The sequence below is a fragment of the Wyeomyia smithii genome, chromosome 3, assembly GCF_029784165.1.
Source record: "Wyeomyia smithii strain HCP4-BCI-WySm-NY-G18 chromosome 3, ASM2978416v1, whole genome shotgun sequence".
In the NCBI taxonomy this organism is placed as follows: Eukaryota; Metazoa; Arthropoda; class Insecta; order Diptera; family Culicidae; genus Wyeomyia; species Wyeomyia smithii.
The window spans coordinates 2,064,714-2,087,663 of NC_073696.1; the positions used below are offsets into that span (position 1 = coordinate 2,064,714).

At 37.7% G+C, this 22,950-nt stretch overlaps 1 protein-coding gene and 1 long non-coding RNA gene across 2 annotated transcripts in view; both read left to right on the top strand.

The window, feature by feature from the left end:
- LOC129732608 (uncharacterized) overlaps nt 1–22,950 on the top strand; it is a 98,187-nt gene that overhangs the window by 36,000 nt on the left and 39,237 nt on the right. The gene's annotated exons all lie outside the window — the stretch shown is intronic.
- Nucleotides 7,579–8,593, top strand: LOC129732607 (ras-related protein Rab-18A-like). Its single transcript, XM_055693609.1, has 4 exons — nt 7,579–7,723; nt 7,793–7,957; nt 8,010–8,277; nt 8,332–8,593. Exons 1-4 carry the CDS (start codon nt 7,653–7,655, stop codon nt 8,449–8,451), a joined length of 624 nt encoding a protein of 207 aa, XP_055549584.1. The 5' UTR covers nt 7,579–7,652; the 3' UTR covers nt 8,452–8,593.

Below are 22,950 nucleotides of genomic sequence, written 5' to 3' on the forward strand. Positions count from 1 at the left end.
AAAAAGATCATACTGGCAAAGTTTCATAAGCACGTTACCCAGAGATGCTTCTATGAGCTATCTCTGGAATACGGCTCGAAAAATGCGCAATAGGTCCGACAGTAATGAGGCAAATGAATACTCTGAACGTTGGATCTATGATTTCGCAAAAAAGGTATGCCCAGACGCTGTCCCATCACAGCAAAAATTCAGCGATACAACGGCTTTTGAAGAACCAGAATTTACCATGTTGGAGTTTTCAATTGCCCTCGCGTCTTGCAAGAACAAGGCTCCAGGACCGGACAGGATCAAATTTAATTTGATGAAAAACCTGCCGGACTCGGCCAAGATACGATTTCTTAAACTGTTTAATAAGCTTATCAGGAACAATATGATCCCGAAAGCTTGGAGACAGGTTAAGATTATCGCAATCAAAAAGCCAGATAAACCTGCCGCAGATCACCGCTCGTATAGGCCGATTGCGATGCTCTCATGCATACGCAAATTGCTTGAAAAAATGATCCTTCGTAGACTTGACAACTGGGCAGAGTCAACTAACCAACTATCAGAGACCCAGTTCGGCTTTCGTAGGGGCAAGGGCCCTAACGATTGCCTGGCATTGCTAGCCACAGAAGCGGAAATGGCTCTTGGTAGCAAACAACAAATGACCTCGGTTTTCCTGGATATCACAGGCGCATTTGATTCAGTTTCAATCGAAATTCTCTCCGAGAAACTGCATCAAAGAGGATTCTCCCCTATATTGACAAATTTTTTGGTCAACCTGCTGTCTGAAAAGCATTTACTTTTCAACCACGGTTCTTCAACAATAACACGAACAAGCTACATGGGTCTCCCCCAAGGCTCTTGTCTGAGTCCGCTGTTGTACAACTTCTACATCAGTGACATCGACACATGCTTGACGGACGGCTGCACGATGCGCCAGTTAGCTGACGACTGTGTAGTTTCAGCCACGGCGTCTCTAGCCGCAGACATGAAGAACAGCCTGCAAAACACGCTCGACAATCTGACCGGTTGGGCCAGTTGTCTTGCAATCGAGTTCTCGCTTGAAAAAACGGAGATGGTAGTCTTTTCAAAAAAGCGACCACCACCTCGTTTTGAGCTAGTTCTGTCCGGAAGACCCATCACTCAGTCACCTAGCTTCAAATATCTCGGAGTATGGTATGACTCTAAGTGCACATGGGAAAAACATGTCAATTACCTGAAGCAAAGATGCCAACCAAGGATCAATTTCCTTCGAATGGTAACAGGAACATCATGGGGAGCCCATCCAGAGGATTTGATACGACTCTATCAAACCACGATTCTGCCCGTAATAGAATACGGCAGCATATGCTTCAGAGGTGTCGCAGCTTCACACATGCTGAAACTCGAGAGGATACAATACCGTTGTTTGCGTATCGCTCTAGGCTGCATGCAGTCGACACATACCATGTCCCTAGAGGTCATAGCTGGAATACTACCTCTCAAAGAGAGGCTGTTTGAGTTGGCTTTTCGTTTCCTCATTAGATCGGAAATGGCAAATCCAATGCTTATTGCGAACTATGAGAAATGTTTGGAAGTTGTTCAGAAACCCTGTATGTCAGTATACCAGCGGTTCATGACCATGGAGATAAACCCTTCGGTTGTTGCTCCATCCCGTGAGATTTCAACATCGCTCAACAATTCTTCTGTTGTATTTGATTTGACGATGAAACAAGAAATCCATGGAATTCCCGATCACCTCAAACCAACAGTTGTGCCATCAATATTTTCGGCAAAATTTGGCCACCTCCCAAAACAGAATTCCTTTTTCACGGACGGATCTGTGATGGATGGACAATCCGGATATGGCGTTTTCAACACAGATCATCGCATATCTCGCAAACTGGCACAGCCCTGCTCCATATACGTAGCTGAATTAGCTGCCATACACAATTCACTGCGAATTATCGAGCTCAAGACACCAGACAATTACTTCATCTTCTCGGACAGCCTCAGTTCTATCGAAGCTCTCCGATCGATTAAACCGGTCAAGCACCCGTCCTATTTCCTTCCGGAAATTAGACGGATATTAGAAGTGCTGGTTGATCGGTCTTTCATTATCTGCTTTGTGTGGGTCCCCTCTCATTGCTCAATCCCAGGCAATGAAGAAGCTGATTTATTAGCAAAAAGGGGTGCCATAGATGGAGATATATTTGATAGACCGATCACCTATACCGAGTATTTTCATCTGCCCCGACAACTGGCTCTGGAAAACTGGCAGGAAAAGTGGGATAAAGACGACCTTGGGCGATGGATGCACTCGATCTCGCCCAAAGTGTCTACAAAAGCTTGGTTCAAAGGGTTAGATTTAACTCGTGATTTCATTCGAGTTATTTCGCGCCTAATGTCCAATCACTATGTTGCAAACGCACACCTCTATCGAATAAACTTAGTCGATAGTAATCTGTGCGAATGTGGAGGGTACGAAGATATTGACCACATAGTCTTCGTATGCCCTAAGTACCACAGAGCAAGGGCCAAGCTTATAGATTCTCTCCGGAAACAGAAAGAGACGTTTACAATGCAAGTACGGGATGTGCTTGCTAGCCGCAACCCCGCGCTTGTAATACCCATTTACGACTTTTTAAGAGATATCAAGTATCGAATTTGATTATCTCTATGCTTTCTCTCCTAATTTCTCCCAACACAACAATCATAAAAAGTTTCACACTAATTCTGTTTTTTTTTTTTTTCTTCTTTCTTTCGTTCATTTTTTTTTTTATAGAAACATGAATCATCGCTTCTTTTTGAGAGACAGGATCCACCGATCTTAGATATAAGTTTTGATTTCAAAGAGATAAGGAACCATCACCCTCAACGAATAGTAGTAAGGATTAGTATTTAGTTATAAAGAGAAAAACTTTGATGTTAATGTTAGTCGTAGGCTTAAATGACATGTATTTTTAAATTGTATTTTTTAAAGAGAAAAGATGAGAGGGTTTTTATGCCTGTTTGAGGAGGAGCAGTCGGGATACAGGCTCTACTCAAGCTGGCTTTTCCCTACTCCAAAAGATATTCGGCCCCGTTATGCTTCGCGGTTGGGCCTAAATAAATATTAGAGTTTAAAAAAAAAAAAAAACCCCTAGGGCTGTATACCTTGTAGTATTTATCAACCAAATTTTTAATTTCAATTATAATATGCAGTTTGAGTTTTTAAAATTATTATGAAAATTTATTTATTTATATGATTCAATGGGTTTTCAAAATCCGTCGTATATAACGTATGTACAGTAATAACAAATTTTAAATTTGTCGTCACTTTTATTCTTTCGCAGCGCTTGTACAACAGTTACTGTGATGTCAAACTCTCTATTTCATTTGACTATTTGGCAAGTAACAGTAAACGACGGATGGTTTTTGATTGCCAGACCTGTTATATTTTTAATAGATTTTCTTAATTTGAATTTTGCGCTTTGTGATATATCATTCTAGGGAAACTACATTTAAGGTGAATCCAAAAATGGCCGACTTCGAGTCACCACTTCGAATTTTCGAAAGCACAAGACTCGGAAATAGTTAATGCGTCCCCCGGAAAATGCTATTTAATATTTGCTGTGGTGAAGCAAACATAAAATAGAATTTTTATAGGGAACGCAATAAGTATTTCCGAGTCTTTACGGGCAACCAATTTAATCGACCATTTTTTTTTGGCTGAAACTTTGCATACATGTTTTTATAGGCAAAAAAGACATTTTGTAGTTTTTTTTTAAATTTTTATGAACACGACTCATTTTTGAGAAGCTTTTGAAAAATGCTATTTTAGAAAGATATTGATGATTACAAATGTTTTTAGGGCCAAAACGGTTGCCCATATCGATTAAGTATGACGTCTTCGGCAAAATTGTAGATAACAAATTTTTCGTTCCAAAAAAATACACATTTTGAAAAAAAAAATTTTTTTGTAAAAAAGGTAAAATAAAATTCAAAAATTATTTATCAAAAAAGATCATTTTTGAAAAATCTAATTTTTTAATAAAAACTGCAAAAGATTACCTAAACAATGAAACCGGTTAAAACTGGGATTTTTTTGTGGAACTGCTCCGCTTGCTTTATTTGTAATACATTATGGAAAACATATACTTTGCGTTTAAGCAAACAGAAAAAAAGAAGACTAGAAGACCTCGCGGGGGAACTCCATCGTTACAAAATAATTCACGGAACAGCCCGTCACGTATCTAAACATATCGTCAGGTTTCGTGCAACACTGGCACAACTCATAAATCATAGTTTAGAAAAAAACGCGGTTGAAAATTAATGTCGAAAATTTATTTTTCAATTTTCAAGCAAACTTTCAAGTTCAAGATTTCCGATCCTGATCTTACATTTTTAGATCTGTTATGCACATATTATGAGCACGTTGTACGAGTTAAAACACAACGAGTGTCAAAATCAGCTGAGTTTGTTGTATAAATTATTTTGTTGCTAAAATCGGACAGTGCCAAAAACGGAAACCTACTGTATTGATCTTTTGGTATAGTGCATGTGCAAAACGAGTGAGAGATGTTTCTCCTATTGTTTCGTTTTCATTTTCACATATGATGCATATGACCTTTTTACATGTTGCTCTAGAAACATCTGCTTACAGTGTGGTTGTCATAAAACAACCTTCAAGCAATTCAAATCAACTGTGTTGTGAGAACTTAATTTTTCCATCGCTAGAGGTACGAATCTTCGAAAGGATAGAGATGTTTTGTTTGTAGAACAGTTAAAACGATATTTTTTAAACGATATATTTATGATTTGAAAATAAATTAGGGTACCATAATCAACAGTGGACCTCTTTTATATGTTATTCCTAATATTCCGATTTATTTTAAGAGAAATTGAGTTTATTTGACGAGTGGTCCATGAAAGAAAAAGGGTCTACTATAGGATAATTTACCTTATCCATCTAACGAAAAAGCAAAATTGAAGGTAAATTTATCCAATAGTGGTCCACCTGCCAGATTAACTCAGTTTATGCGATTTTCAGAAAACTTCCATCGGGGAACATCTTGTAAAGCTATTCTGCATCATAAATATTTAGAAATTTCGATTTATGTTAAGATAAATTCAATGGATCTGGCGAGTCCGGAGGAGTCCATTTAATGTTAATTTAATCCATATTGCGTGCCTTCCTGGCATTACTGAGCCACTGGAAAAGAAGTCCTCTATTGTAAACAGTACGTAGACTGACGAAAAGACATGATTGCAAGTTGATACCATGATAGCCATGATCCATGATTAACATGATTATCACTTCAACAGCAACACTTTCCGGTGTCATGGAAAATTGATGCATGTTGCCAGTTTTTAAGAAAGGCGATGAATGCAACTTAGCGAATTATAGAGACACAACCTCCTTGGGTGCCGAGTCTAAAGTGTTCGAGACATTATTTGCATTAAAAAAATATGAGTGAAAAAGTTCAAGTCGATACTATAAATACAGATCTGAGAGCAATGTTTGATTCTTTCAACTATATTATTCTATTGAATAAATTTGCCAAGTTGGGTTGTGCCACGCGATTTTGTAAATGGTTGGAGACATACCTTGTGGTAACTGCCGTTCTAGCCCATTCAGCAGTTCTGATGTACCTCAAGGTAGCAATCTCGGACCATTAATATTCACTTTGTATATGAACGACGCAGCGATACTTCTCAACCGAGGCGTGGTTAGGCGTATTTAGGAGTACAGAGAGTTACAGCAACTTCTAAATTTTTTTGACAGCTGGTGTATGAAAAATTGTTTGTCTCTGAGTGTGGAGAAATGCTGTGTCATCGGCTACTGCCGAACAACAGATGTAATCCGCCTCAAATATGAAATTTCTAGAGTCAAACTGGAAAGTGTAAATCTGCCGTCGATACTTGAATTCACTGGAAGTGTTGTTGGGTGTCTTCGTGAAGTAATGTGGATAAATAGGCTCGAAAGTGTAGAGCGCTAATTTGTTCGATATGCGCTGAGACAGCTTCCCTGAAGAGAGCAACAATTTCGAACACGATATGGAGATCGCTGTCGATCACTGGCCACAGACACACTAGGCAAACGTCAAGCGTCCCTGGTCCTTTTCATTTCTAAATTGCTGACCAACGAGTGATGCACCAGATCTTCTGTAGCAGATTGGATTATACGCATCCACGCGATCTTCGCGACCAAAAATGATGCTGCAGGATGGAATTCATTCGACATATTTTATTTCGATGAACCGTCTCATGTGTACCGACAACGCATTGCTTATGCTAATCAAACTGTACATAAATAACCTTAAGTATTAATTTGGACACATTTAGTCCGATGAATAGGTGACAGTAAATATCAAAATATAAAAAAAGGTATGTCTTGGTGCTACATTCCGTATCGGAACTCTACATTCTGTTTATTATGCAGTGTGTTTATACACACTTTGTCTAAGAGAGTATTGCTCAGACTCAAAAGAAACAGCTGTGAGAGCATATCAAAAAGCAAAGCCTTGGTGCTACATTCCGATTCGGAATTTTACCTTTTGTTTATTTATACACAGACTCCGCAGCCGACTGTTTAGTGTACAAGACAATTGCGGGGCTAGCACAACGATCCTACTGACACACTAACAGTCTCTCCCAAGCTGAGACTCGAACCTACGACGTCTGGCTTGTTAGGCTAGCATCGTACCTCGAGACCATATGGGAGATCTATGAGAGCATATTATCGAATGATAATTTTTTCGTGCCCGTGTTGATACCGTGTTAGTTTGCGTGAAGACTGGAACACATCAAACATTTATACGACAATAAACTTGATTGAGTCATCGCGGAACGGCCCAAATTATCAAGTACTTGGAGAATATACAACCTTATCTACACAGTGATATGTTCTACTTTATTTTTTCGGCTACGAAAGTGCGTTTATCACGCTTTGATTACTTCACTTAGGCGTCGTACACAAATAACGTAACGCATGAAGGGGGAAAAGGGTTGAGCTTGTGTTACTTATTGTTACGTAACTGTTTGTTTTGACCAGGGATGTCATGTAGAAAACCTCATGCAGTTTTCGACGAGTTTTTTACGTAGAATACCTCTGGTAGAATTCCTATCCAAAAACAAGTATTCTACGAGTATTCTACGAAAACCTGCAAAGAGATTTTTGTGGTGAATTACATGAAGAATAAACGAAATTTAGATTTAAAAATATTATTCATTTATAATTGTGATGATTACTTTGTGTGAATTGAGAACGAATTTGACATTCAAAATCGTTGCTTTTAATCTCCATCGATTTAATTTGTTTTTGATGTGTTTCATTGCTTTTCGGATTAGAAATACCTCCCGTTTGCAAAATATTCTAGGGCTTTGTAGCCAGTACAAACAACAAACCCAGGTATGTTTAATTTTATCTTCGAAACTTTATATAAATTTCTAAATTAAATTAAGTAGCAATTCATACTCATATTCAACGTTACCTATCGTTACATAGGAGAGGGAGGGGGTCTAAAATCAGGATTTTTAGCGTTACGTAATTTGTGTACGACGCCTACACCAGTGTGCAAGCCCTCGGACGTTGATGTGTACTCTCAACACAGCTTTGGAGTTTGAACTTTTGCTAGCTAGTTTAACGTGAAGCAGTGGCGTCATTAGTTTACTTTAATTTAAAGTAGCTCATATAAAATAAATCCGATATGTCACAAGACGAAAAGTTGCGAAAATTTGAAGTAATATTACTAGGTGATAATCACGTAGGAAAATCCTGGTAAAAAATTTCGTCAATTTCGTATTCGATGAAACTATAATTTAATCTTGACTATCGCTTCGGTTCTAGTCTGATTAACGCATTCAATACGCTGAAGTTCAACATTTTAGAACCAACGATAAACGTAGGTTTCACTAGTAAAGTAGTTGATGTGGATGGATCGGCGGTGAGGCTAGGTATCTGGGATACCGCTGGACAGGAGAGATTTCGATCAATGACGGCAAATTACTACAGGTGCGTTCGAATATGTGTCCGCTTCATATAAACCCTTCATTTTGTATTCCAGACGCGTCCAAGGTACTTTACTTGTTTACGATATCGGAGAAAGAAAGAGCTTCAGCAGTTTAGATTCCTGGCTCGACGATTTAGACAGATACCGAACATGCGATAAGATGTGTAAAATTTTAGTAGGGAACAAAACTGATTCTTCGGCGCGAGTAATTAGTACAGATGAAGGACGCCGATTTGCGACAAGGCATCAAATGCTATTCGCGGAAACATCCGCGAAAAACAACACATGCGTAAAAGATGCATTTCTTCTATTAGTTAGAGAGGTATCTACTGTAGTTTACGAAAATGCCAAAATAATGACATTTTTTATTAAATAGATGATGAAAATTGCCCTCGCAAAGGAAAAAGAAGAGAACGAAATGGACATACCGGAAATGAAGTTAGAGATTGACGCCGATTTAGGGAAACAAAAAGCATCAGGATCATGCTCATGTTAGATTGTTCTGTTCAACTCAATGATGTATCCAAACGATAGGCAAATCGAGATTTCTCCTCCAAACCAGTTTCTCGCGATTTTGCAACAGAAAAAAGTTGCATGTTTATATTCAAACAGAGTAATATTAAATAGCAAAAACCTTATCACAACTAGAACCATTTATTTTATGCACCACGAAGCCGTAGATTATGGTGGCAACGCATAATTTGCATCCGCTCGGCTTACTGCAGATGTTCATAAATCACATAAATCGCTGCTGTGCTCACCTAAATAGATTTTCTCGCCTCTGCGAGAAAACTAGGTTAAACCGACAGGTGTGGTATCCTTCCTCCACCAGTGCAGTGGGGCGAACAGAACAGACAACGGCTACGATAACCAATTATACTGGCCGGCTGATATCCATAACAATTAATCAGCCAATGTATCGCACGCTCGGGGAGGATGCGCTTTATCTGCAACAAGGACAAACAACAGCGTTCTGCAGTTTTTTTTTGTTTTGAATCCTAACTATTCAGCTTACGTTGATCATCATCCTCATTGTATTATTGTCTACTACCGATTTACTGCTACCGAGCCAATTTAAAAAAAAAAATTTACTCGACACGCAACAGTTTTTCCAATTAAACTGACTCGGAACAGCGTCCCGTACCGTATTAACTATAACGGGAACAAAATTATCATGTTTTTGAACGATTTTTTTTTAACAACGGAAAAAAGAGGCGGTTCCCTTCAGATTGGTTGAATAAATGTTATAAATAAACGTTCCGGAGTTAACCCAATTCGCAACCGAAAATAATGATACAGATGGAAATCGCTCCATCGAACCCTCTATTGTAAGAGGATCCGGGATCCTCCCTAAAACTACAGAACGGAGGCTGACTGTGTGTGCTAGAGAGGTAATAACTGGAGTTTATAATAACTCTTTCTTTGCCTCGAACAAGGACACACAATGCAACGCTCCAAGCGAACGGAACGGGGCGGGCTTCCAGAGTGCTATTATTATAGGATTTATATTTCTTCCGTTCCAGTCGCTTGTCGTAAAGCGTTCCCGAGCATGTCATTGGTAATTTTATTATTAATAAATGTTGATTTTGATGAAGGCAGAACGGCAGAGCTTCTCGACCGAAGACGGAGCTGAAGTGTTCGGGAAACGGCAGTCTTTGTTCGTTTGCCATGGCGGCACGTGTACGAGTGCGTTTTCAGTTGGCATTATTCTGCTGTTTATTGAGTTGATGCGAATTTTCGTGCCCGACCAGTGAACGTTGAAGTGAAATTGAACTGAATAAAGTCAACTTTGACAATATTATTGCAGTTGCAATAAGTTCTATATTTTAGGTTTTAAATTAGGTAGCTTTTTCAATGGAGGCGCGTGATGGCTATGGTGAACATTAAAAAAAGTTTATTTTCAAAATTAGTCATATAGGAAACGAAAAAATATGGGACGACAGGGTCTTCTGGGTCTTAAACCTTCTAAAACGGTTGAAACTGGCTTGTTTCACAGAAAAAAGACAGAGACAAGACAAAGGCAAGACAAAGACAAGACAAAGGCAAGACAAAGACAAGACAAAGACAAGACAAAGACAAGACAAAGACAAGACAAAGACAAGACAAAGACAAGACAAAGACAAGACAAAGACAAGACAAAGACAAGACAAAGACAAGACAAAGACAAGACAAAGACAAGACAAAGACAAGACAAAGACAAGACAAAGACAAGACAAAGACAAGACAAAGACAAGACAAAGACAAGACAAAGACAAGACAAAGACAAGACAAAGACAAGACAAAGACAAGACAAAGACAAGACAAAGACAAGACAAAGACAAGACAAAGACAAGACAAAGACAAGACAAAGACAAGACAAAGACAAGACAAAGACAAGACAAAGACAAGACAAAGACAAGACAAAGACAAGACAAAGACAAGACAAAGACAAGACAAAGACAAGACAAAGACAAGACAAAGACAAGACAAAGACAAGACAAAGACAAGACAAAGACAAGACAAAGACAAGACAAAGACAAGACAAAGACAAGACAAAGACAAGACAAGGACAAGACAAAGACAAGACAAAGACAAGACAAAGACAAGACAAAGACAAGACAAAGACAAGACAAAGACAAGACAAAGACAAGACAAAGACAAGACAAAGACAAGACAAAGACAAGACAAAGACAAGACAAAGACAAGACAAAGACAAGACAAAGACAAGACAAAGACAAGACAAAGACAAGACAAAGACAAGACAAAGACAAGACAAAGACAAGACAAAGACAAGACAAAGACAAGACAAAGACAAGACAAAGACAAGACAAAGACAAGACAAAGACAAGACAAAGACAAGACAAAGACAAGACAAAGACAAGACAAAGACAAGACAAAGACAAGACAAAGACAAGACAAAGACAAGACAAAGACAAGACAAAGACAAGACAAAGACAAGACAAAGACAAGACAAAGACAAGACAAAGACAAGACAAAGACAAGACAAAGACAAGACAAAGACAAGACAAAGACAAGACAAAGACAAGACAAAGACAAGACAAAGACAAGACAAAGACAAGACAAAGACAAGACAAAGACAAGACAAAGACAAGACAAAGACAAGACAAAGACAAGACAAAGACAAGACAAAGACAAGACAAAGACAAGACAAAGACAAGACAAAGACAAGACAAAGACAAGACAAAGACAAGACAAAGACAAGACAAAGACAAGACAAAGACAAGACAAAGACAAGACAAAGACAAGACAAAGACAAGACAAAGACAAGACAAAGACAAGACAAAGACAAGACAAAGACAAGACAAAGACAAGACAAAGACAAGACAAAGACAAGACAAAGACAAGACAAAGACAAGACAAAGACAAGACAAAGACAAGACAAAGACAAGACAAAGACAAGACAAAGACAAGACAAAGACAAGACAAAGACAAGACAAAGACAAGACAAAGACAAGACAAAGACAAGACAAAGACAAGACAAAGACAAGACAAAGACAAGACAAAGACAAGACAAAGACAAGACAAAGACAAGACAAAGACAAGACAAAGACAAGACAAAGACAAGACAAAGACAAGACAAAGACAAGACAAAGACAAGACAAAGACAAGACAAAGACAAGACAAAGACAAGACAAAGACAAGACAAAGACAAGACAAAGACAAGACAAAGACAAGACAAAGACAAGACAAAGACAAGACAAAGACAAGACAAAGACAAGACAAAGACAAGACAAAGACAAGACAAAGACAAGACAAAGACAAGACAAAGACAAGACAAAGACAAGACAAAGACAAGACAAAGACAAGACAAAGACAAGACAAAGACAAGACAAAGACAAGACAAAGACAAGACAAAGACAAGACAAAGACAAGACAAAGACAAGACAAAGACAAGACAAAGACAAGACAAAGACAAGACAAAGACAAGACAAAGACAAGACAAAGACAAGACAAAGACAAGACAAAGACAAGACAAAGACAAGACAAAGACAAAGACAAGACAAAGACAAGACAAAGACAAGACAAAGACAAGACAAAGACAAGACAAAGACAAGACAAAGACAAGACAAAGACAAGATAAAGACAAGACAAAGACAAGACAAAGACAAGACAAAGACAAGACAAAGACAAGACAAAGACAAAGACAAGACAAAGACAAGACAAAGACAAGACAAAGATAAGACAAAGACAAGACAAAGACAAGACAAAGACAAGACAAAGACAAGACAAAGACAAGACAAGACAAAGACAAGACAAAGACAAGACAAAGACAAGACAAAGACAAGACAAAGACAAGACAAAGACAAGACAAAGACAAGACAAGACAAAGACAAGACAAAGACAAGACAAAGACAAGACAAAGACAAGACAAGTCAAAGACAAGACAAAGACAAGACAAAGACAAAGACAAGACAAAGACAAGACAAAGACAAGACAAAGACAAGACAAAGACAAGACAAAGACAAGACAAAGACAAGACAAAGACAAGACAAAGACAACAAACTATTTTATGTCAAGATATGATGAATATAATTCTTTGTGCTCTTGAGTCACCATGAGCGGGAAAGGGTTAGGGCACAAATTAATTCTACAAATCCGACACTGACTAAGCCTAACTATATTAAATCTTGAACTTGAGGCTAATTTATTATAACATTCGCATGAGTCTGTTTTTAAAAGTAACACTCGATTCATTAAAGTCAAACAATCCGAACACATTATTGAAGACGCTAGACATCCTTCTTATGGGTTAGTTTTGACCATATTCAGTATAAGCATAACAAAGAACTTGTTCTATACTGATTCAATTCGTTTGATCCAAATGTCAGTGTAGGGACTCCATACTATAGCCGATGTTTCCAAAATGGAACGAATTAAGGAAGCATACAGCGATCGCAAGCAAAACGGATTGGTAAACTCTTTGGCTATTCTCATAATGAAACCCAGGTTCTTACCAGCGTACGCAATGATATGAGAGTAGTGGTGCCTGAAGGATAGTTGTGAATCAAGCACTCACCGATACTCTTTCGAAATTTTCTCCGGATGCATTATAGTTCCACGAAAACGGATTTTTTTTCCGCGTGAAAGAAATTACAAGACATTTTGAAACACTGATTATTATTATAAATTACGATTACACCAGTTAGAAAATTTTTCCAGATGTTGTTGCAGTTCTCTACAGTCTGCTATAGTACGAATTTCGCGAAAAAGTTTCAAGTCGTCAGCATAGATAAGTTTACAGCCTGGGGGAATGACGTTGCAAAACTTATTGAAAAAATTGAAAAAAGCAGTGGTCCAAGATTGCTCCCTTGAGGCACACCCGACAAGTCAATGAAATTATCTGACTCGGTGTTGCCTTGCTTTATGCAGAGTGTGCGGCCAACGAAGTACGTGTGCTGTCACTTAGTGAAATGGTGTGATTATTATTGCAGAAACCAAAGAAAACTTACTAATCCGCGTATAAAAAAACGCACAATTTGAAAAAATCGCGTAAAAAAAACTCCATGCAATAAAAAGATCCGATTGAAAATAATACCACGTAAGTAAATATAAACTTGAAAACTGATATGAAAATGTTAACAAAACACACAAAATGAGTTTTTTGTGCTTCTAAAATGAAAATTCATTGAAGAACAAGACAACAACTTTTTGTAATGATTTTGCCACATTTTTAAGCTTTCGTTCTTTAATCGGAAGTTGATCGCAACAATCCTGACTCGTATCGTTATATAATTATTATTCTATTTTTGTTCCTTTTTCACGAATCAACGGAAATTGCCTATTATTTGATAATAACAGCAAACATATTAAAAATATGCATTATTAAGAATGATAGAACAGAAAATTTTATCGTCATGAACCATACGATGGATTTTTTACTCTATTTTATTTACTTACACTAAACTTATTTGATACCGCGTAAAAATAATCTTCCAAGTCGCGTAAAAATAATTCGCTTTATTTGAAAAAATCGCGTAAAAATAATCCGCGTTATTGTAAAAATTCGCGTGAAAATACGCGTATGAAAAAACCGCATAAAAATATCCCGCGTTAAAAAAGATCCCAGTGTATTTCGTACGAGTTGCAAATTTTATATCAACTTTGCATCGAAATAAAGCAACAATATTATACAAAAAAAGGAACATAATGAGACATTACAAATTCTAAGATCTGCTCAGGTCTCACAATAGAAGGTGAGGCTTCAATCGTTCTATTTTCTACGTCACATTTCGCTTCTTGTGCATTTTATGAATCATAGTGTTGAAACCACCGCAGGTTGTAGTAAATTTTTCCATCCCCATTTGATCGGGGCAGGTAGCAAAGAGCATGAACCGGCTTCAGTATTGCTCACCGAATAGGAAAAATGCAAGACAATAGTGCAGTTTTTTCCCTCTTGTGCTGTGTACTAAAAGCAATCGTACAAAAGAACCACGACTGGCCACTAGCAAGCTTTTGCTAGCCACGTTTTCCACTGTGGTCTGGGCCTCGGTACTCTTCACTTCAACCGACGTCATTTAAAATGTTCTCATTTTTATACACTGCACAGCAGTGCACAGTGCCAGCGCAATTCCCGGTTGCTGAAAATGGCAAGAAGGAGTAAATTTGTTCTATGATTTGTCGTTGGTTTGGTTCATCTCTGGTTCGCCTCCGTTTTTGTACCGCATCATTCCCCAACACGTAATACCGCACATGTGCGGTATCCGTTGCACAAAGGAACAACACTAAACAGTCAGTACAAGTACGCGCCTGTTGGGGTGGGAACTGCTGTTGAACAAACCAATCGTAGGAAACATTTAAACAACAGTTCAGTCTATCATCATTTATCACTCTTGGTTGAGCTCATATAAAACTTTCTTCCACATTAAAAGCCAAGCTCAGTACCCAGTTAAATTATTGCCGCTCTAATCTCCCACACAGTGCTACGAATCAATTCTCGAAAGCAGCATTCCGAAATTTATTGGGCAAAGAAAGTAAATATGTATACTTCTTTTGCCGCATGTGTTTGACTTGTGCAATGGCTTTTGGACAACAGTCTTCCTAACTATACAATTGGTTTTGGCTTCCGCAAAATAAAATCCATCTTAGGACTGACGGCGGCGGCGACGTCACAAGACGAAAATTAAAAGCAAACAGCAGCGGTTCGAACCAATTTAGCCGACAACTTTTGGTGCAGCCCGGTTCCATTATCCCTGGGGCCAATCCGCAAGCGCAAATATTGATCCCAACGGAGAGTCAACACCAATCTCGGCTACCTCGCTGCTTCTAGTTTTTTTTTTCGTGCCTTATTTCGAGAGAGTTTTCCATCGATTTATTCGTAGGATTTCTGTGTGTATTTTTTTTTTTACTTGTCAGACCATTTCCTACTAGACCACTCGTCAGAATTGAATTGATATTGTTAGGATCTCTGTTAGGAGGGACGGTTGGGCGTCGCGGAATTGCGGTATTTAGTCGAAAGTTTTTCTACCGGAAAGTTCGCAACCGAAAAGTTCGTTATTTATTTGCGTTTGAATCGAACTCATTTGCTGGGATATCCAGCTGGGGTAGCTATTCGCGCGTAGAATGCCACCACCAAGCTAATTGGATCGATGATGTCCGATAATGGAGGGAAGGTTTAGATTGTGGAAAGATTTGGACACGATAAAATATATCATTATTTAACAATCACTAATGGGATTGGGATAGGGATTTTTTCATGCTTAGCCGTTAATCAAATTTAGTATGAATGAATAACGATGAGAATTAATTTAATTATTGTTGATCAATCGCTTGTTTACATTTCTTCATCTAACTTCTGAGCCATGTATGTCACATGTCACATGTAGTGATGAAGCTCATGAGATAAATCTGAAAAATAAAATGAAATAGCAAAATCTTTGCAAATTTAGAAGCGGAAACGAACACAAATTTGCTAGCGATTTCTCTTCTTGTTTCTTCGACTATCAGCAAACAATCTCTTTCCTTCGTCATCTCTTTACACAAATTCCGAGTACGCTAATCCGGCCATAGGTAACGAATTTAGGTTGGAAGGTTGGAATTTAGGTTGTCAGGTTGCTTGGAATCAGCGAAAACTGTATTATTCTTATTTAAGGCCCACATTCAAAAATATCTAATCTTTAAAAAAAATATGTTGAAATTTGTGATGAGAAAAATTTCGAGATTTGAATATCATCAAAACGCTACCAATTTTCAGTACCAAAATTCCTAACTAAAAGAACTCTTGAAATAAAAAAAAATTCATTCGATTCTAGGCCATGCTTCGAAATAATCGAATTTATATTTTGCTACGCAGTCAGGTGAATATATAAATGTATTCCTGTAGTTAGGTTCAAGCCTGAGTTCAGAAACGACTTATTTTATACTATTCGACCAGTTACGAAACATCGGATAGTATAAAATAAACCGTTCTAATATTTGTGACTGCTCAGCCGAAAGTATAACATAAGAACTTTTGATAACATCATCGAAACCGGTTTGCTTATTGACGCTCTTCGAACGTATTTCTGCATAGACGAGCGAACAGAAAAAGAGTTTTTTTTTGCTTTAGGTACAGTGTTACCATTTACCATTAGGCATTCGAAGTGGGCTGATTTGCAGCAATTGACACATCCAATTATTCGAGATGTGTTTTCTTCTACTTGATTACACATGTTTCAGACAACAGCATCTTACTCATTCGACAGCATCAATCAATCAAATAAGATAAAACAGATAAAAAATGCTTAATATACCCATGTGCAGAATGCATATGCAACTCGAAAACGTTTATGAAATTTAAGCGACAGCAAATCAGAAAGTAAGAACGAATCAAGAAATTACAACAAAATAACTATATCTTCAATGAAAGAATTTAGTACAAACCGTGATAAGGAGGCAGAATCGCGAAATCAGAACCAATGCGAAAAAGAGAATAGATTGACGATACTTCAATGGAACCATTGGAAGGCCCTAGCAAAAGTACCCTAAGGTACTGCCCCAAGTAATAAAATTGGTTATATTAAAGTTGTTTAGTATATGATACAACTAAAACATAAAAGTTGCAATGCCGACCATGCGGCTAAAACAACCTACTTACAACAGCTACAAACATGTGTTTTGGCTAGCCCAGCTTGATTGCAGTCATAAAAGCTTCATATCCCAAGTAACAATTGTAGTTTTATCAAAGTTTTATAGCGCATAATATAGCCAAAATAGCTATCTGGTTGTTAGCTATCAAATAAATTCTATTTATAATCGAAGGCTTTAATGCCAGCCAACTTGAAACAAATTCTTGTAGCATTTTGATTGTTACAGAGAGTGTGTGCGCACGTATTGTCGCTGCTTTGCGAGTGCCGTATGTGTTCATGTCCGCACAAAAAGTGCTGCGCAGTAGTTGAAGCGCTAGTGTTTTTGCGAAGAATGACGACCTACCGTGTGTAATATATACATTATTTCGACATACAAATCAGATAACTACTCCATATTTACATGATGGATAGTGGAATGTTGTTGTTATGAAAATATTCTTTTAAACAATACTGTTTTCTTTCCTGTGGCAATGATGCTCATTATCTCTGATTGTATGAGTGATGACGCTGCCTGTAACACGCTAATGTCTATATGCACTATTACACAGAATGTTTGAATATTGGCAATAAAATCTTGGGTCAATGTTTGTTGTGTCAAGTAATTAATCCTGTGGATGGCACAAAAGTCGGATCTAAATTGGTCATTCATAACTACGAACTATGATTTGCTGCCCAGCCAACAATTTGGTCTGTATATTTCAGTTGTTGTTGAGATATAAGCACCCTTGTACAATCTGATAAAGTTGTATATAACGTTTTATATGAGCTTATAAGTACCAAAGTGGAGGCAATATACGTACCAAAATGGTTCGCGCAGTTAAAGATATACAACTTTTTATTCCATTTTTTTACAATTCTATAACAATTACCTTTTGCATAAAGTCTGAGGTATGAACAACTCTGTTTGCTACTTAGTACAATTTTCTGTTGCCATAATTTAAGCATGCATACAATTCTGTTTCTCCCGTATTATGATTCTACTACGATGCTCTACGAACTAAAACGCAGCAGTGTGTAACTACTAATAAATTTTGCACTATATACAATTCAAATTTTCCAAATAATAATAAAACATAAAATTGAGTAGCAACAATTTCGTTTATATTTTTTTTTAATGAGAAGTATGCGTACCATTAACTAAGTACATTCTTTGGTATGTATTAATTATTGAGGTTTAATGCGGCATTTTTTTTTTCATTATTATTCTACAAGGCTGTGTTCAGCCTCGAATTTCCAACGTTCTGATCACTGCTCTTATTCTCTATCCTCAGAGTCATTTTACGATGCTGCGTGTCAACGAATTCCATCTAGTACTGCTGAACGCCTCAAATCTTATGAACCAGTAAATCGTATATATTGTCACTTATTGTCTTCAATGTCCCAAATCTATTTATAGACTCTGATGTCAATATGTAACTTAATATTGCCTCATATACGAAGAAATAATAAAAAGTGATCTGCATTGACTTTCTTTTCAACTGTTAAGCGATTCAAGCAATAACAGTCAACAAGCATTAAAAAAAATTAAAGGCGTTGCTTATGTTTAAGTGAAACCCAACTGTGTGCCATTTTTTGACGTAGAATACGTCTCACGGCAACATATACAGGGACCCAATTTCAAAACCGAAAACATCGGGAGCGTCACGAGAATTGTCCAATTTCAATCGTTTTAAACTCAGTCAGTTTCCGATTTCTGTCATTTTTGCCGCAATCGATTGGAAAATCATTTAAGCACCTGTCCAAACGCAGAAAATTGTAATCTGATTGTTCGAACTAATGTACTATTGACAATTGTTGAACATTGTCGAAACACAAACGTCGACTTTTGATTGGTCGCTCGCTGCCTTTCCCTAAAAAGAATGACAGAATGGTGTACCTAGTTAGCCGGGAATGTTTTCTTTGTGCTATATAAGAGACTGTTTCTCCTCAAGCAAATCAGTTCACTAGCAGCAGGCAGCAGCAGCGGGCACCAACACCGATGGCAGTAGGCGAAGTGGATCAACAGCGGGCAACAGCGGCGGTGTTCCTTCCTCTTTCAGTTCAGCTCCCCTTCGATCTGACTTGGACCCCACAATCGATAATCCAATTGAGATATCGTTGGGTGAATACAACCCGAAACTGAAAGAGACTGGAGAAGCCACCATCTTCCAGCGTATATGTATCTATAGGATGTGTGCCAATAACGTGTGTGAATATCTATACACGTGTGTCGCTAGCTATATAGTGTGTGGCTAGCGTGTGTGGCTTGCTATATAGCGTGTGTCGCTTGATATATAGCGTGTGTGACTTGCTATAAAGCGTGCGTGGCTTGCTGTATAGCGTGTGTGGCTAGCGTGCGTGGCTTGTTATATAGCGTGTGTCGCTTGATATATAGCGTGCGTGACTTGCTATATAGCGTGCGTGGCTGGCAATATAGCGTGTGCATGTCTGTAGCGTGTCTGTGCATGTTTATAGCGTGTGTAGCTTGCTTTATAGCGTGCGTGGCTTGCAATATAGCGTGGGTGGCTTGTTATATAGTTTGCTAGCGTGCGTGGCTTGCTATATGTTGTGTGTGGCTTGATATATAGCGTGCGTGGCTTGGTATTTTTTTGTAAGATTTGGACCACTGCGACCATTGTTTTGATCTTTTGTGGTAGTGGCTTGGTATACAGCGTGTGTGGTTTGCTATACAGCATGCGTGGCTTGCTATATAGCGTGTGTGGTTAGCGTACGTGGCTTGCTATATAGCGTGTGTCGCTTGATATATAGCGTGCGTGGCTTGCTTTATAGCGTGCGTGGCTAGCTACATAGCCTGTGCATGTCTATAGCGTGTTATATGCGTGTTATTTAGCGTGCGTGGCTTGCTATATAGCGTGTGTGGCTAGTATTATAGCTACTAGCCAATAGTAGTATAGGCTAGTAGTAAAGCGATTATGGATGGAGGAATGCACTATTTGCCCTCGTCTATAGCCTCTTCGTAGCCACTGCCTAAATTAAGATATCTCAGTGCAACTTGATACAAAATACAGCCTCAAAACAATTCAATTTCATTCTTGTTTTGGATACGGCAGCAAATGAAACCGCATAGCTGCACATAGCTTCTGTTGTTGTTCATTGTCGTTACCAGTGCCGGCTACAGAGGTAAACGTCATCTGTAGCAGAAAGACATTAAATTAGTTAACCCCAACTGAGTATATTCCCAAACCTATTCCAAGAAATACAATGATATAAGACAGGCTTTCGTATTCTACGTTAGCTCTGCGGTCGTGTCTTATAAACAACCTCTTCAACTTTTTTTTGATGATTTTTCTTTCAGTCAAAACTGTGTTCATGTTTTATACACAATTCTTTAAATCATTCAGGAACTAGATTTTAAAAACCAGAGCTGCTGAGAGAAACAATTTTACTTTGGATTAAATTTGACCTAAAAATGGTATCATTCTTTACTACTCAACGATTTCGTGTGCTATAATAGACGATTTTAACTGTCATGAAAAAGGAAATTGTATAAAATTTATTATGAAATCCTCTTACAACTATTGGAGATTTCAAGGAATATGAATGTCAACGTGGATCACATAAATTAGAAATCCTACAATTTTGCATTGCAATTTAGTTTAGCACTTTAGACAACTCTACTGCGATGACCTGATTTTTTGTGTCACTTGAATTGTGATTAACACACTTACTTACGATTTGATTTTGTTTGCTTCCATAAAAAATTTCGATAATAATGTTAAACTATGTATTATGTGTTATATTGAATGACACAGGTTAAAATGTTGAAAATAATATCGATTTCTTTGGCATTTTAAATGGATTAGAGTTGTTGTATTGTTACTTATGCTCATACGCTTTTCATCTTATTTCGGGCTTTGAATGCATGACTGTTGCCAAACTTTAAATTTAATAGAAATATTTTCACAATAGTCAGGTTTTTTCCCTTGCGCCGGTTGCCTAGCATATTCTATAAATGAAAAAATATAGGATTTTCTACCTACCAACCTATGCGAAAAAGAAACGAATTTTAAGAAACTTTCAGTATTTACAAGATTATGCTATCAATCCATGGAGCTTGTTACCTTTCAAATCGGTATATCGTGCGCGAAAAATTCTTGATTTCGTATATAATTTACTAGAAGCTATAGAGTACTCTAGTTGATTCGGTAAACTTTGTCCCGCCCAGTTGTTCTTCCTTAAACTAATTATTTTTGAACATCAACTATGACACCTTTTATTCAAAATCTCGTGGTTTTTTGAACGTTGGTCGGCTGCGTTTCTCGCGGGATTGTATCGCTTTTGAGAATCAGTCGAAAAGTATACGATAGACGTCGTTATTCGATCGGTTAGACGAAAAGCCAGATATCCGGGTGACTAAAATCCTGGAGACTCCGCATTGATATCTTTCATGAGGTCAAAGACAGATAGACCTATATATAGATCAACAGCGTACAATAGTTTTAGATATATAAGAGGGACCTTATAAGGAGATGTCTAACTATTCGAGTTTGTCTAAATTTGGGCATAGTGCCGATATTCGCGCGTGCGCTTTTTGTTGCGGTGTTACATCATCAGAAGGAATAAGCTCGGATTACGTAACGACTTTCATGGTAGACATAATAACCTGAAAAGCGCGACATTTTTTTAATACAAAAGTTAAATAATGTTGTACTCTAGCGAAATAAGCCACACTCCCTTGCTAGTGGCCCCAATAGCACCCTCACTGTCTGTTGGTCTTAACCGCTTCCAAATATAAATAATGTAGAACAGCTTCTCTAATCAGCGACTGAACATCCCGATCAGAAGAGCATGGCTAAAAATTTACAAAATTCTTTCAACAGGAGATACAAATAACATATTTTTTGATACGATTTTGTATTTTCCCATTTGCTTTTGATAACAAAATTAAATCTAAATGAGTTATAATAACAAATCCTGAAATGAAGTTGTTCTGAAACAAATCTAACATTTTTTTCGTCTCTATCAAAACCTGTTAATCATAACAATGGTTGTCATTATACTCTTCTATGTGCTATCTAATTTTGTTAGAAAACTGATACGTTAGTAACAAAGTTTGATATGGGTTTGATATTAGTAGAATATTTTTTGTTATGATTTCTGTTATTTAAACACCTAACGGGATCAAAACTAGAACACAACCTGAAAGGTTTTTCACATAACAAACTAACAGCTTCTGTTACATTTTTGTTTTGTCTTTCTGATCGGGATAGGATAAACCGGAAGTAGCTAAATGAAGACAAGTATGATTTATAGGTATGGTCGCATCTTTTATCCAGGTGAATCCTGATCCAACTAACCAAAATTCCATTCCTGTGACCTTTGTGGAGATGCAGAGGTTAACACGGTCTCCAAGTAGCAAGGGTCACACTAACATCCCTTCCCTCTTCCTACCTGATTGCAGAGATGTGGCCGGCGTCGTTATTGATCCTTTAAGGTATTGAGTCACTAAAAATTTTGCAATGAGAATGGTCGGTCACTCCCAGCCCCATTCATTTGATTCATTGCGCAATTTTACAGATTCGGATCAATCACGGAGTGCAACCATTGATATGTGTCGTCAGTCAAGCTAAGCTGAGCTACGCGAAGAAGTCCATTTCACCACTCTTGTTCATTTTACCCACAATTCCCCTACATGAGCTAAGCTCCAAGAAAAAGTATTGACATCATGGTTCCACTTGCCCCTTTTTATCCTATATGTTCTTGAAATTATTGAAAAAATAAGCTCAAAAATGCTATAACTTCTTGGTCCCAGAGATCGAAAATCAACTGTAGATACCATTTTGAATTTCAAAATGGCGACTTTCGGTTCTTGGAAAACAGCAACAGTCAAAATTGACCAAATACCACCTTATACCAGTAGTTTCGAAATCAACATGATGTCCAGAGACTTCAAACGACCCCAGAGGCCATTTTGAATTCAAAAAAGGCAA